This window comes from Zeus faber (genome assembly GCF_960531495.2).
Source record: "Zeus faber genome assembly, chromosome: 15".
Lineage (NCBI taxonomy): Eukaryota > Metazoa > Chordata > Actinopteri > Zeiformes > Zeidae > Zeus > Zeus faber.
In genome coordinates this window covers 13,944,486-13,959,817 of record NC_137194.1, presented here as the reverse complement: position 1 = coordinate 13,959,817, position 15,332 = coordinate 13,944,486, and the positions used below count along the sequence as shown (strand labels likewise).

Below are 15,332 nucleotides of genomic sequence, written 5' to 3'. Positions count from 1 at the left end.
TGAAATAAACGGTAAGTCCATGGACTGTGCACAACTTTACTGATACACGTGATGACTGTGGAGCTCCAATAAGAACTAATCTTTGCCTGAAACCTATTTGGGAACCCCTTGGTACCCCATGCGTAAAAAGCATTGTGTACTCACACGGATGGAGGGATGCTCTGGTGAGTTGCTCCCACCCCGGGGACCCAGGAGCCCAGAGCCACCCAACCTAAGACCAGAGACGCGCATAGGCAAACGGAAAACACACAGTGTGGGTCCAAATGCATTTTTTAGAAACCACGCCGTGGACGCGCACTGCGATCTTTTTTTTTTTTTATTATTATTACACTTGTTCTTTTACGTCTTCCCTGGATTTTATTCTATATTCTGTGTCCCTTCAAAAACGTGGATAGATTAAAGTAGGTTGGACGGAGAACTCGTGGTGTCTTCAGACATCGCGGGTATAGGCGTGGATGGCGGCGGCCGGTGCGTCCTGGCGCGGCGCGGCGCGTCTCCTGCGGCTCCGGAGTGTCCAAAGTGCGGCTTTGTGCGCTCCGCCGCCCGGTCACAAGTCCAGCCGGAGTCCCATGGCGGAGAAAGTCATCCGGGGCAGAAACTACACACCTGAGGAGATCCGGGAAAACTGGAGATCACAAGACGACGCGTCCAACAAGAAGAGCACCACTACTCCTCCTCCTCCTCCCGACTGATGCGACGCGGATCCTCTCCCTCTCTCTCTCTCTCTCCCTCTCTCTCTCTCCCTCTCTCTCTCCCTCTCCCTCTCTCTCTCCCTCTCCCCCTCTCTCTCTCTCCCTCTCTCTCTCCCTCTCTCTCTCTCTCTCTCTCCCCCCCCCATCTCTCCCACCCCTCTTTCTCTGTCTCCCCCTGCATTACGCCATCACCGTTCTACTCTCTGACCTGGTAACGCATCACCGTCCAATAATAATAATAATAATAATGATAATGATTCTCCTCCTTATTTATCCTTCATGTCATATCATGTCATGCACTCTGTTCACCCCGCGCACTGAAGCATATAGAAGTGCTGCAAAAGTGCTGACGAAAGAGAGAGAGAGGGAGAGAGAGAGAGAGAGAGAGAGAGGGAGAGAGAGAGAGAGAGAGAGAGAGAGGGGAGAGAGAGGGGGGGGGGGGGGGGGGGGGGGGGGAGAGAGAGGGGGGGACCTGAGCTGGATGGATACCTAAGGTAAATGTAAGCTGTGTGTGTGTGTGTGTGTGTGTGTGTGTGTGTTATTTATTTATTGTTTGTTTTTATTTATTGATTTTGTGATGCTTTCAATGCATGTGATGTTTGATAGGATTGATTGATTGATCAGCAGTTCCCATCATCCTCCTCGGCCCAGGTGAAGAAGAGTCACACAGTGCACACAGTGAATACAATTCTCTGTAACGTGTAATTAAGGAAAAGCTGGACGTGAAAGGCTGTAGTTAAAGTCTGTAAATAGAAAGTGGGTTGACCAACATGGTTAGAAATAGGAACAAAGAGTATAGGGCACGGACAGACAGACAGACAGACAGACAGACAGAGTCGTCCCAATAAGGAGAATTAGCCATGGATCACTTCAGAGAAACATTGAAAAGCATTAATGGCTCACTCCCACTTGTCTCTCTTTTTTTTCACACCCACCCACTGTTGGAACACCTCCATCTCCATCCTCTCATCCCATCCCACAGGAGTGCACCGCTTCCAGCTTGCCTCGGCTGGCGTTGGGGTCCTGGGTACTGGACCACCACCCACCACCCTCTCTGCTCATCACACAGTTAATAGCCGCACAGGCACATTGATGACTCGGATGAGGTGAATGTTTTTTATATTACAGTAGATATGATCAAACTTTATTAATCCCCGTGAAGAGAATGTGGTTATTAAAGCAGCCGAAAATAGAAAATGGAGAAGGGAAGAATGGTGGTTAATAAAGCTGGCGAATGTTCTTTGACATGAGCATTTCAGGTAGCATGGAAAAATACAATGCGTAATACTTATATGGCTAAATACAAATGTTCCACTGAATAATTAATAGAGGACACCGCTGAATCAATGTAGGTTGTACGTTTTAATGAAAGACATATCAAGACATTAAAAAAAAACAAAAAAACACCTCTTGATCGCTGCGCCTCTCCACTTGCACTGATTTGACTTCGAGTCCTCCACTTTATACACCTTTCCGGCGTCTCATTAACAACAAGGTCAATCCTGAATTCCATTTCAAAATTAAATGATCAGAGCAGAGGGAAAGAGAAGGACGTTTTGCCACTATTACGGCTGTCATTGGTGTCTTGAAGGAACACTTTGACCAATTTTAAAGCCTCATTTCCACGTGTCGTATGGGGTGTCGTGCCTACAATGCGCACTGTGCTTGCCAATGTTGTCTGCATCGCCAAAGCCAGCTGGAGAAATGGCGTTTGCGTCACTCCTTAGCACAACGTGAACAGTAGTCAGACTTATTTTCGCGTTCATAGACTCCTCTAAATTCTCAGTTTTACTTAAAACGCTGCCTTTTGGGTAAAATCGGCAATATGCTCGCCTTCGAGTTCCTTCATCAGTCCATTTGCTGGGATACATTACTATGGGATATGGTGCTTTTGTAGGTGTCTAATCTGTTGTCCTAACCTATACAATGAGATATTTGATCACTGTGAGCCACTGCCAAAGCAGAGGCATGTGTCTCTCCACTGTTTGGTTTGTGTTTAGAAGGCCGTTGGTTCGGAGTGTGTCTGTCTCCGTCCGGAGTCGTTCTGATCCAAACCGACCGTGACAGGCCCACTTCCATTAGAACATCGGAATCTCCAAGTACGCCATGAATAATTCCTCTTTTCCGAGCCCCGAGCTCACCTGTCTCCCAAAAATATCTGAATTAATTAAATTAGTAATGAGATGCCCAGACTTTTATCCTCCATCTGCACTTGTGGAGAAACAGCCTTTTACTTGACAAGATGGAACACTGCCAGCTGGATCAGAATATCCACGACATGCAACATTCATGGCTTGAGGAGAGGGCAAACTGCTTCAAGTTCCCTCCTTGAACCAGCAGGGGGCACTAGTGAGCTCAGTGGGACGGGGATGAGCTTTTGACCAGGGAGTCTGTGTGGGTGTTGCGTTGGGGGAGTTCTTTTTATATTCAAATAACCGGTTGGGAATGATATTTACCATGCCGTGTTGCTTGTGCAAACGGTATTGACTTTGAAAGAACATGCAGGTTGAATAGGGTTCAGTCAGAAAGACTACTTGCAGCGTATGTGCGTCAGCTGTGTGGGGTGCTGCTGTGGCCGTAGCTCATTTTTTTTCCTTTCACTTTTACAGAAGAACATTTTAAATTAGCTTATATTGTAATTGTGTGTTGGTTGCCATTTCAGTGAAACCAATGGTCAGTGTGAAGTGTAAATACTATGGCTTTGGGAAACCACCACAGCTGATTGATGCAAAACCGGATAGCCACTTCAAATATCTATTTTAAGTGAAATAATGGTATTCCTGCCTCTGCTTTTCTTTTATACAGACACACACACCAACTTCAATTGTTCATCCACCCCTGAAAGCCAACCATACATCGAATACCTGAACATCCAGTTTTCCTGAAAAAGGTATAAAATAGGGGCTTGTTATGAATAGAAGAGGTCGGTTAAAAAAAACCCAAAATAAACGGGAGGAACAAAGGCAGTTAATGTAAGATGATTGCTACGGGCTTTCTTAAAAGGACACTAAAGATTAATATGTTATGAAGGAATCTGCAGAATAGAATGCCTATTAGTGAGGATAATTGCAATTTAAAGCAATTACACACCAGCCATTTCCTCTACTTAGAGATAAGAATCAGAACATTGAGCCATTTATGAAAAGGAATTAGCTGGCACAAGACTCTGGCCTCCAAATTGGCTGAGGAATGCTCTATAGTCATTACATCCCTATAGGCAGCGGCTGACAAAAGACTCAAAGACGATATTTCTGCCAGATCTGAGGTACGGCATTAATTCTCAATGGAGGGAGGAGCGTGTGTGTGTGTGTGTGTGTGTGTGTGTGTGTGTGTGTATTCATGATTTCTTCCATCAAAGTGTTTTTTTTTTGTTTTTTTTTTTTTTTAATGTCTGGTTGTTTCTTGTTTTTCGAAACGAAGGAGAAGATTGCATCTCGGGGTTTAGTAAACAGAGGCGCTCTGGCTGTAAAAATATTAGCGCACAGATAAACACAGAATAAAGGAGGCGGGAGGAGGTGAGCAGACAGGGAAACCGAGAAACAGACGCGAACATCAGGCAAGGAGAACGGAAGAGGCACGGCATGATGGCATGAGCGGCTTATAAACGAAGGAAGGTGTAAATAAAAGGCGGGAGGAAAGGGAAGGTGGGCGAGAGTGACAGGCCGGGAAATGTGAAATGACGAGGAGAGCACGGGACGACGGCGGGAGACTTTTTTTGGAGTCGGTGACTTGTCTTAGAACAGCCTGCATACATCATCTGGCTTTTGATGCTTCCCTGTTCTGTTTGTTTTTAACCAAATCCTACAATGAGTTCAAGCCGTGGGAATATGTTTCCATCCCAGAGCCACAAGTCTTTATCGGTTCTCATCTCAATCAGGAATCAATCAGCCAGATGAGACGATGCCACAAGGCGACGCTACTTATTTGATCATTGGCCGTTACAGTCAAACAGCATTTTATTACTTGCTTTAGTTCCACTGCTGCATCAATCCAATTTCCTCCAAAGTCATTTCTAAAATTCATTTTCTGTCACCTCATCTAATACAATATGTTTTTCCCTGTGAGACGAACCAGTCTGACTGACAAAAAATAAATAAATACTCTCTTACACAGACCCACACACAGCAAATACACAACCTGCAGAAACACCAACGAACACACACACACACACACACACACACACACACACACTCTTCACTATTACGTGCACTTTGACAACATGCATAATTAAAGCCACCCTGCCCAAAAATAGCCAGAAGTATGGGAAAAGGAAAAAGATGGAAAATAAATGAATAAGCTATTTCTGTGGGATGTAAGATCTTAGCAGGAACTTAATTCATATATATATATATATACATATACAGGAAAATAAAACTGACTTGAAGGTCACGCGCACACACACACACACACACACACACCCATATATAAATACACATATACATCCATACATAGATACGGTACATACATACAAACACACACACACATTCATAACATAAACATACAGACATATATATCTTAGTAGTATGTGACCTTCAAGTCAATTTTCTTTTCCTTTATATAATTGACTGTGGAAGTTTTGAGTTTTGTGATGTCTTACTGAGAGAAACGGCTTCATTATGAGGGGATATAACGAGCGGCCGATGGAGGCGCGTACGAGCGCCGCATTATTTTGCGTCGCGGATTAGAAACGGTGCCAGAGTGTTCTAAATTCACAACATGCTCTGATTTCTTTTGCCCAGAGCGTCTCATTCCATTTTACATTCCCGAGCCCCTTCAATTAAACAAAACAAAAAAAAAAAGCAAAGAAAAAAAAAAACACCTTGCTTTTACAAGTCCTCTTCACTTTCCGTCACTCCTTTTACGCCCCCCCCCCTCCCCATTTCCATCAGCTAATTTCAGATATGCAATCCTTTTTTATCACTTTTTTTCTCTATGGTGTTGTGCTGGCTGTGCCGGGCTGCACCTTATTAAAATGTATATTTTCAAATCATCCTTCAAAGGCGAGCTGTTTGCCTGGAGAGGCTGCGCCGTGCACTGTTTTACAGGAAATTACAGCGACTCAAACCAGATACCCGCCATCTGATTCCCCACTCTCTCTCAGCAGCGCAACCAAAAGTGGCAATGCACGTTAAACCATCTGTAACAATACGACATTGTTCGCAAGAAACGCAACCATCACATCCAAATTCCATTGATACAAAGCGTTCATGCATGTGATACCAGATCGCTCCGGAAAATCCAACGACAATCCCCCAATAATCACGAGACGACCAAAGCGCTTGTTTTTTAGGCTTGATGACAGATGTACTGTGAGCAGAATACCAGAACGCATCTTTTTTTTTTTTTTTTTTTTTTTTTTTTTTCCCCCCCCCCCCCCACCCTCATACTTGGGATTGTTTATCTGTTTAAGTCTTATCATCCCAGCTGGCTTGTTAATTACCAACTCATTTGGATTGATATCATGCCCACGAGGCTGAAGAGTCTATTTCAAGTAGCCGTCTTGGTAGAGCGGGGCGGTAATGTGCACGAAAAAGTTTTAAGGGCTGTGATGCTTTCAGTGGGGAAGTGACTCAGGGAAACAATGACGTCTGGAAAAATCAGCGAAAGCCTTTAAACATTGGCAGCTATTATATGGGCAATGAAAAAAAGTCATTTTGACAAATCTGAGCTGAAAATTGCTTGCCAAAGCATGGATACAGGAAAAAAAAACGTATTCATACTGTAAATGTATTTTTGGCAAGCCGTTATATCTTTAATATCATAATCAGAACCAAGAGGCGATTAGATTTTAGAAGTGAGAGTTACAAGTAATTTGTTGGGAATCCTTCCAGCCAAGACACATCAAAGTGTCAAATAAAGGACTGACGGTACAGAATATTCCCACCTATCAAGGAGAAATGGAGAATAGCAAAATAGAGCGATGGAGCCGGACCATTCCTCTACTCCACTAATGTGTTTAACCCAGTAAAATGCAGCATGCTGCTATTCAAGCCTCAACATCTGTTAAAAAAATGTATGGCCCATGCATTCCAAAGGATGTTCCAAGTGTTACCCACAATCCTCTGCAGTGTACCCATCCCCTCTGCTCCCAGAATGCAAAGCAGCTTAGAAAGTGGGCCTCTGCCACAGTTTGGCTGCGACAAAAGACTTGTCGTCTGGAATACCCTGCAGGCCTGTGCTTTTTGCCTGCCAGCTTTACATATAAAACAGGCGGGCCTATCTGTCTCTGCACAGGCTACGGCCACAAAGTCCGAATCCCCGGATTTGAGCGCTCAGAGGATCCTCACTCTGGAGTCCTGAGCTGGGAGAGATTAACACCAAACACCGAACACATATCAGCTGCTCTCTGCAGGACTGTTGTTTTACTGAGGAAAGTTTTTCCCACATGAATGAATGCCAGACTGTCTTGACATACAGCAATATATCCAGGCTGGTAATGTCACCTCATAGGGAACATCTGTTTATTGAATTGTGTTGGTAACACAACCATGTCGTTTGCTCTTGTGGAACCTCTGACCAGGTGTGTCGCTGTCCATGGTGCTGAACCATGGACTACGAACGCTATATTATATTACATTATTTTTCAGACTACATTATTCATTGTCATTTCTTATTGGAACAAATCATTGAGTTGTGTCAACTAATTTCAATTAAGGTAAATACTCCCATTTAACACTGAAGTATTGTATTTGTATGTGGTTAATTATATTTGCAATAATAATCATTCATTAGGAACCACAGCAGAACAGGCCGCAACGTTATAAGACAACTAAACACTGACATCTAGTGTTGACTATTAGAAGTTACACTTTTAAATGAGAATCCTGGTGGAATGTTGCATTTATTCCGTTTCCGTTCTTTGAGACATCAAACTATTTCATAAAACGTCAGATGCGATTTATAAAATGAAAAGTATTCCAATCGATGAAATGAATTATAATGCAAAAATAAATTCAGAGTGGTACATTCAATTTCCCATTTGTATGAATGAATACCATTAATGAAGTACATATTTCTAACTACGATGTGCATGACTAGATAATAATACAGGATTCTTATACAAGATTAATGCAGTAGATTCATATTCAAGTTCAAAAGATTTTTTGTCACTTACATATTCAGAATTCTGAAAAACAAGAATGGCATCAAGTATATATTCTGTAGACAGAATAATAAGCCAAACAGCTGTCATCAATATCAAACACTGAAAACAATGAATGAATCATAAGGCCAATGTGGACCTCACATTTTGACAGTTCTGGGCTGTCAAAATAGTTTCCCGAAACATAGATACCCATTAGGTAAAAACAAAAGAAAAATGCTTATAGCAAGCTGTAATGCGATTTATATTCATAATTGGTACAAAGAGGTGTTCACAATTCATCTGCAATGTGTAGTTTAGATAATATTACAAGGTCCCACACAATGCTTAAGCGAGGCACCAAACCCTTAATTACTCCTAGAAAAGTGTGTGGGTTTTTCACAATAACGTCCTGTAGGTGTTGCTATTAATAGCAGTCATTGCACTCTGTCTAGTTTGGTGTACATGTATTTTCTTGTGCCTCCAGATGGTTGTTCATCAATTGTAGAAAAAGGGAACAAAACAAGATAAAGGAGATAAAGTGTCCACCTCCAAATTTCCAGAAAGAAAACGGTCAATAAAGCTGCATTTCTATTTCCAAAGGGGGAGAGAGAAAAAAAAGATGGAGAAAGAAAACGATAGGCAAGAAAAGCAAGAAAATAATGGGTGTGTCTCAGCTGTTATATTAAAGTCGATGACTTTTAATAGTGAACTACAAGCGAAACATTCAAATTTTTTTTGTGGCCGAAACTAAGAACCTTCTCGTCCACGATTGACAATTTGTTGGAAAACTTGGAACATCTTGCTCTCAACATAGAATGGCTAATTAATGCTAGAGACATCCTAGGTTAAAAACAAACAAAATCAGGTTTGGACACGATGACCTAGTCATTGATAGAGCCCACAGAGGTCACCACAGTCAGAGATGCCCAGGAAAATGTTTCAAGAGAGGCTGGGACAGCGTCCTGAGAGAGAGAGAGAGGGAGAGAGATAGAGAGAGAGAGAGAGAGAGAGAGCCTTCCATAACTACCTCAGAAACGAGGCTGAAGAGGAAAACTTTGACAGATACAAAAGATGTCTGTAAAAACAAGGCATCTTTATAGAAAGAACGGAGTCAGCGATGATAGGATTTCCCCCAAGAGGAAGACAAACAGAGAAAATCATGAAAGAACAAGATTGTCAAGTACTGCTGATGGTCAGGTTCTTCAAAGTGTAAAAGCCAAAGCCATGAGCCCAACTACACTAATGCTACTGGTAACAACACAAGACTGTTGGACCGGTTTATACACACAAAATTATATATTTATTGGGATAAAAGGAATCATAAGCATACAACACAAATAGTGTTGGTAGCAAGAAAGGGAGATCAAGCAAAACAAATCAATGAGAATAGAAATTCAAAAACCTGGGCCAACCCCACAACGTGCCATCGGACCTGTAACTAACTGTTCCTCCCTTAACTCGGCAAAACAGTTGTTGGAAGTGCAAAAAAACGTGCGAAAACAGGACATCCGAATCTCCTTCCCCCGAGAGAGAAAAAGCCAGTACAACAAAAATTAAAAGTGCTGCTGAGGTAATCTGCCATCCTCCGTCAGCTGGAACATCTTTTATAGAGGAGTCATCTTAACAAGGTACTTAGTCTCACCTCGGCTCCTAGGGAACAGTGGAGGCGTAGAACAACGAACAGCCTGATTGTACTCTGCCAGGGCAACCGCCAGCATACTACAGTAATATCATACAGAATAAGAATAAGACAGTAATATAAAATTGAGTCAATAAAACGGTCTTAAAAAATTGCAGCAGCAAAATAATGAAATAACACCACTTGAAGTGAACGTTAGTTTAGATATAGTCTATTTATATTGGGAGGGAAGTTGGGAAGGCAATCACGGTAACTAATAAAAAATAGAAGAAAAAAAAAAAAACTGTCCCCATACAAAAAATTTGAAAAGTTAAAAATTGAAATCATGCAAAATACAATAATCCAGCCCACCTCTGTATCAGCAATTCAAAATATAAAAGCAGGAAATTGTGCATGTATGCATAGATACACAATGTCTGCTGCATTAGCTGAACTGTATTCTGGTTCTCCTCAAAAGAAAAGAAAAGTTCTGTTCTACCGCTCCCTGGGTTACGGGTTTCTTAATGCTGCTCAGGGTACGGGGTCAGACGAGGAGGGAGACACAGAACAAATGAGCATCTTACTAGTTCGGCCCGACAGACAGTTATCTCCCGATCATCCTTTCCAACCCGTTTTTGAACGCTGGATGGAAAAAAAAAAAAAAAAAAAAGCCCATCAAGTCACGCTTCTGTCGCACTGTTCCCCCGTTCCTCCGTCGACCTCTCGCACGTGATGGACTGAAAGAAGCAGGGGAGCAGGTCGGTGCCAATCCCCACTCACTCGCGTTTCTAATCCCCACTCATGAAGTAGCGTATTGATCACATGGAACTCCTAACTGTACCTGCAGAGCGGAGCTGTCCGTGGTGCTGAAGTGGCTTCCGTAGCCGCCCGGGGGGAGAGCTGAACTGTGAGAGCAAACTATTCAACCACATACTGTGCATTTGATCAACGACTGTGATCATTTGTCATGGTTTTTTTTTTTTTTTTGTAGTTTACAGTCATATACACGGTGGTCGTAAGAGCTCAACGCACTGCAACTCAAGAAAACACATGCAAATAGACAAAACACAAGCAAATGAAGAAAAACAGAACCGCAAAACCACATTAAGGAAGTGAGCCACACATGATGCACTGATTTATCTGCAATAAAATACAAAACAATTTTAATTTTGTATATGTTATTATATATAAGAATTCATATAAGTAACAACCTGGTGCCATAACTATCAAAGACCAATCACGCCATGCGAGACCACTTTGTCTAAATCCTCCCTCTGCTTCCTCCATGCAATGAATAGAAAAAACGTTTATATCAATCCACAGATTTTAAGCCATTTTAGTGAAATATTCCAGAGTAAACAGCTTCCACTGGCTCCATGATAGTATGGTGAGGTTCGCAAACAGGGGGGGACCCAGGACAAAATAGCCAAAGACAATTTGTTGACAACCGAATAGAAATTTTTAATTTTAAGTGGTGCACCCCCTCTAAGAGCTTTTTTCAGCTGAGTACCCCCTTCACTGGCATTGAGAAAAAGTACAATTTACATAAATGTACTGTATGTGCGTCGTATGTGTTTTAACATTACATACACACAATTAACTTTATTTCGTTTTTGGAGTAGCCCTGCAGTACCCCCATTTGAGAAACACTGCTTAAGGGCATTTTCATTTGAATATTTTGTCCCAGAGGATGACATACTTTTGTGATGTATCCACACCTGGTCAAAGTAAGTAAGTAACCTGAGGACATTTTAAGGACACGCTGAGAAAAAGGCTCAACATGTTTTGTCCTACGTTGTGATTGCATCAGCAGCAATCAGCCCATGTTGAGCCACAGCATTTTTTAACGGGGTCCGTTCAAGAACAAAGAGAACAGAAGGGCATCTAGGGATGCTCAGTCTGAGAGCTCATTCGTCTGCAGGGATTATTTCTTGTAATCTGCTGGTAGAAAACGGTGTTCCACTGAAGAGGAAAATTAGAGCCATGTTTTAGGGTTGCCACTTTAAAAGCAACATTTCTTTCCAGGATTAAGACCCACACGGTCACACAGGGCAATATTAATCTATTGTTCAAACAGCTTTAACCAATATGTTATCGAGCACTGTGAAGGCATGTGCCAGGGCATTGTTTGGCCTGAGCAAAACAGCGAGAAAAGGATTTGTTGGGATCGTGTAATATTTGAACCTTGTGGCAGTTTCGCCACCACACGACACCAAGGTGACATTTTCAGGGCACTCCGGCACAGAGACAAAAGGACTGGGGGTTGTGAACACCAGTTTATTGTAGAGAGCGGACTAGCTGGAATTCGCCTAGGAGCAGACAGAACATGTCACGACACAGGCGCCTACCCTGAGTGTGTGTGGGGATGGGGCTTTTAACCTGTCGCTGACCAACCAACGAGCAACAGGCATGCAGCCACCCTGATCCCAATCACCTAGATCCAGCTCAGGTGTGGCTGCTCACCACACCATATACCCCTGACACCAAACTGAGGCAAAGGAGACAACCTGGCCGAAGTCTTCCCTCAACCCCCACCAAGCAGGGAACAAAAAAAAACAAGCCTAAAATACAGACTCTGACAAAGGGTTCCTCTACCTAAAATGCTAAAAATACCGGACTCTGAAATAGGGTTTCCATACCTTACACAAACAAATGTCCAAAAAAAATGTATTGGTCCCCTGGCACACCACGGTCGACCGGCTTCCTTCCCCCAGAGTGACGATGCACTCCACTCCTCTTCTCTCCTCTCTTCTGGAGTGTGGGTCCTCGAGCTGCTGTCTTGGCCTTTCCGGAGGAACCGGTTCCCCCAACGAGCAACAGGTATGCAGCCACCCTGATCCCAATCACCTAGATCCAGGTCAGGTGCGGCTGCTCACCACACCATCCCCACACCACAAACCTAAAAAGAATGAACTTGAAAATATGCAGGTTGCTCCTCAAACAATCAAAGAGATCAGTTTGTCCTTTAAAGTCCGTTGTATAATCACACACTTAATTTTCTCCTCGGTGTTTGTTTCCCTTTTGTTGTTTTGTTTGTATTGTTTATTTGATATAATCATTTAGACAATTCCTTTATCAAGGCACTTGGTTATTGGAGGTATTTCTAACTGTATATTTTATATTGAATGTGCTTACATGAACAATCTGAGTCCCTTGCAGAACTGACTGGTGTCTTAAGATGCATTATAATGGAAATACTTGCATGGGGTCAAGAAATGAAACCTTTGGGCCTGAAGATGAGCGTCCTGTATTCAAGTATTTATGCAAAGCATCGCATAAAGATTTTACTGTGAATATGCTTTTCAATGTCACCTTCCCCTCTTTTGCACATAAAAACAGGATCTACGCAGGTGGAACAGAGGTGGAGGTAGTTTCTCAAGCACAGCACAGAGGTGAGTAAATCTGTTTAAAAATGCTGTTCTATGGCTGAGAGTGACGATTGCGGTGCTCACTGATTGCACACAATGGGCTGCTGCTACTGAGTCACACTGAGTCACTGTCACAGATACACACAGAAACACAGCTTAGCAGCTTGCTACTGCTGAGAGAACAAATACTGCTGTTGGAATTCTGCATACTCGTCTTGAACTGTGTGCAGTGGGATATTAGTGGGGGAATTCTGAAGCTTAGCGGGATATTGGATACTAAATCACACTACCAACCTCCCACGGCAGCTCAAAGATGCTCAGATCAGGTGATTGTGGAGGGCATGGTAAGTGTTTGACAGCATTCCAAATTAATTAATTTGACAGTGTGTATGAGGTGCTTTATCATTGAGGAATACGGGAACATCACGAGGAAACTGTGTTTTCACAACAGGCTGCAGCTGGTCTTTTACAATTGCCTAATAGCTCCACAATAAGGCTGTCCACACCATGACGATCCCCCATCATGTTTAACAGTTGGCAACATTGTGGGTCTATCAAGTCATCAAGTATGGAGAAAATGTGGTGAAATATCACTAGACCATATGACTTCATTCCATTGCTTGTGGGCCAGGGTCCAGCTATAGTTTGTCCATGTTTTTTCTGCAATAATACTGCAGTTTGTGTCACCATTGCGCCTGCAATTCAGGCGTAAACTTTTTGGCCTCTTTGCGACTCTACTCGTTGCCTCATGGTGCTTTGAAAACTGGGATCTGTTTTCCAGCTGATTCATACTGCTAATTGGCAATCCATCTAATATGACTCACCACTGTAGTTGCATTGGGATTTAGTTGCTTCAAAGTTGAGCTTCCTTTTCATGTGGTGTTTACATTATTTTTTTCCACCCCCCAAGGGCATCGGTCTAAGAAGATGAGATGAGAATGAACTTAAGACTGTTTGACGTGCTTTGGTGTCTTCCGAGGTACCTGCTGGTAAAAAAAAAAAAAAAAAAGTTGAAAAGGTGGAAATAATTAGAGTTTTATAGTATTGCTTTGCTTCCCTAACATAATATCATTGTTATGAGAGGTTACAGGGTGCCTACGATTGGACATGTGTCGAAGGGTTAATGGCATAGAGATGTGAGAGCAGCGGGCAGATGGCTCTCAGGAGGAGACAGAGTGCACACCCCAATGCATCACAACGCAATACACCGACACAGCACAAGGGATTCCTTTGAATACCATTTATTGTTCAAGCTACATCAGTTGGTCCGTGGACAAACCGCCTGCCACTTGTTTCATAGTTTGAAGGATACATTTATGACCGAAGAACACATTTCACACCGCTACAGATTGACAGAACTGCCATATCGAATGTTAAGATATCTATTTACTGTCATGCTGAGTGTTTTTGATCAGTAGTAATGACCTACTGATGCTCTTACTGCTGCTAGTGTGGTTTCTGGAATAATAATGGCCTCTATAAGTTCCAGAGGGTGGACGGCATTCCATATTATCGTCCTTCTATGGTAAGAGTTTGTACTGTAATTTACAGTTGGATGGAACCGCACTGTCTGGCACAGTTCTGACAAATATAAGACAGACAGTGTAATATGTTGATAGTTTGTATAAAAACTCAAATGCATTGTTACTTTCATCAATCCCCATAGCACAATTTCTTACTTGTACCTATGCTTATTATTTGTGCAATATCTGAAGATAGTAAACAGCTATGATCATATAGAGATCGTAATGTATCTACAGCTTCATATATCCTTTTGGTTATGAGGATTAGCATAGTCTGCCTGTACCTAATAGTTTTTCATGATTACATTTTGAATATAAAAAAAGACCTCCGCAGAGTGACACTTCTGTACATGTATGTATTTCGGGTTGTTTTTTTTTTGTTGTTTTTTTGTTTTTTTACATAGCTGTAACTTATAGCTTTCAAGTTCGTATTGTCTCACTCGCTCCTTCACCATGCGCTATGGCAACTCCTTGTAGCTTCACTTTGGCAGTCAAACAAAACCCAGTGGTGTGGATGGAGGACCCACGGCCTCCCGCGTCCAAACGCTCGACTCTCAGGGAGTCTCGTCGTCCTCGAACCCGCTTTCCCCTCCGCGCCCATCCGACGGGCCCCCTTGTGCAGCATAGTTCCTCGTATAGTCTTTGAAAGTTTGTGGTCAGCGCTCACGCGGCTAACCATTTGTTTGTGCTAAGTTTATAGAACGCTCCGCTCCCATCAAGTCTGGCTGGTCTGTAAAAGGCCATTTCACAGTAACTCCAAGCAGCAGTCTTTGTTCAAGGGTGGGGTGAGAGACCCCAGAGGCTCTGAAGGGCTGATGGTGCTGGTCCCTTCACTCCAGCTCGACGCTAGACCAGTGGTTCCTGATACTTCGGCTCTGTGACACACGTGAGCTTTTCAAGCTCTTCCCAATTCATCACAGTTTTTTTTTATTGATTTAAGCTGCAAGTCATGCAAGAAGACTATCAGTAATCCGTGATATTAGGAAGCACTGTGCTAGCCCAAATACATCAACTTATCATAGCATGCAGCTAATATGGCTATCTCGG

General features: G+C 42.7%; 1 protein-coding gene across 1 annotated transcript in view; it reads right to left on the bottom strand.

The window, feature by feature from the left end:
- The window catches only part of cacna2d3a (calcium channel, voltage-dependent, alpha 2/delta subunit 3a), a gene marked incomplete at both ends in the record, with an annotated part of 135,711 nt that extends 135,273 nt beyond the window's left edge, over positions 1 to 438 (bottom strand). Inside the window, 2 exons of the mRNA XM_080015221.1 lie at positions 145 to 211; positions 420 to 438. Of these exons, the coding sequence (XP_079871347.1) occupies positions 145 to 211; positions 420 to 438 (86 nt within the window). The remainder of the gene's footprint in view (positions 1 to 144; positions 212 to 419) is intronic.
- Positions 439 to 15,332: the final 14,894 nt, after the last annotated feature.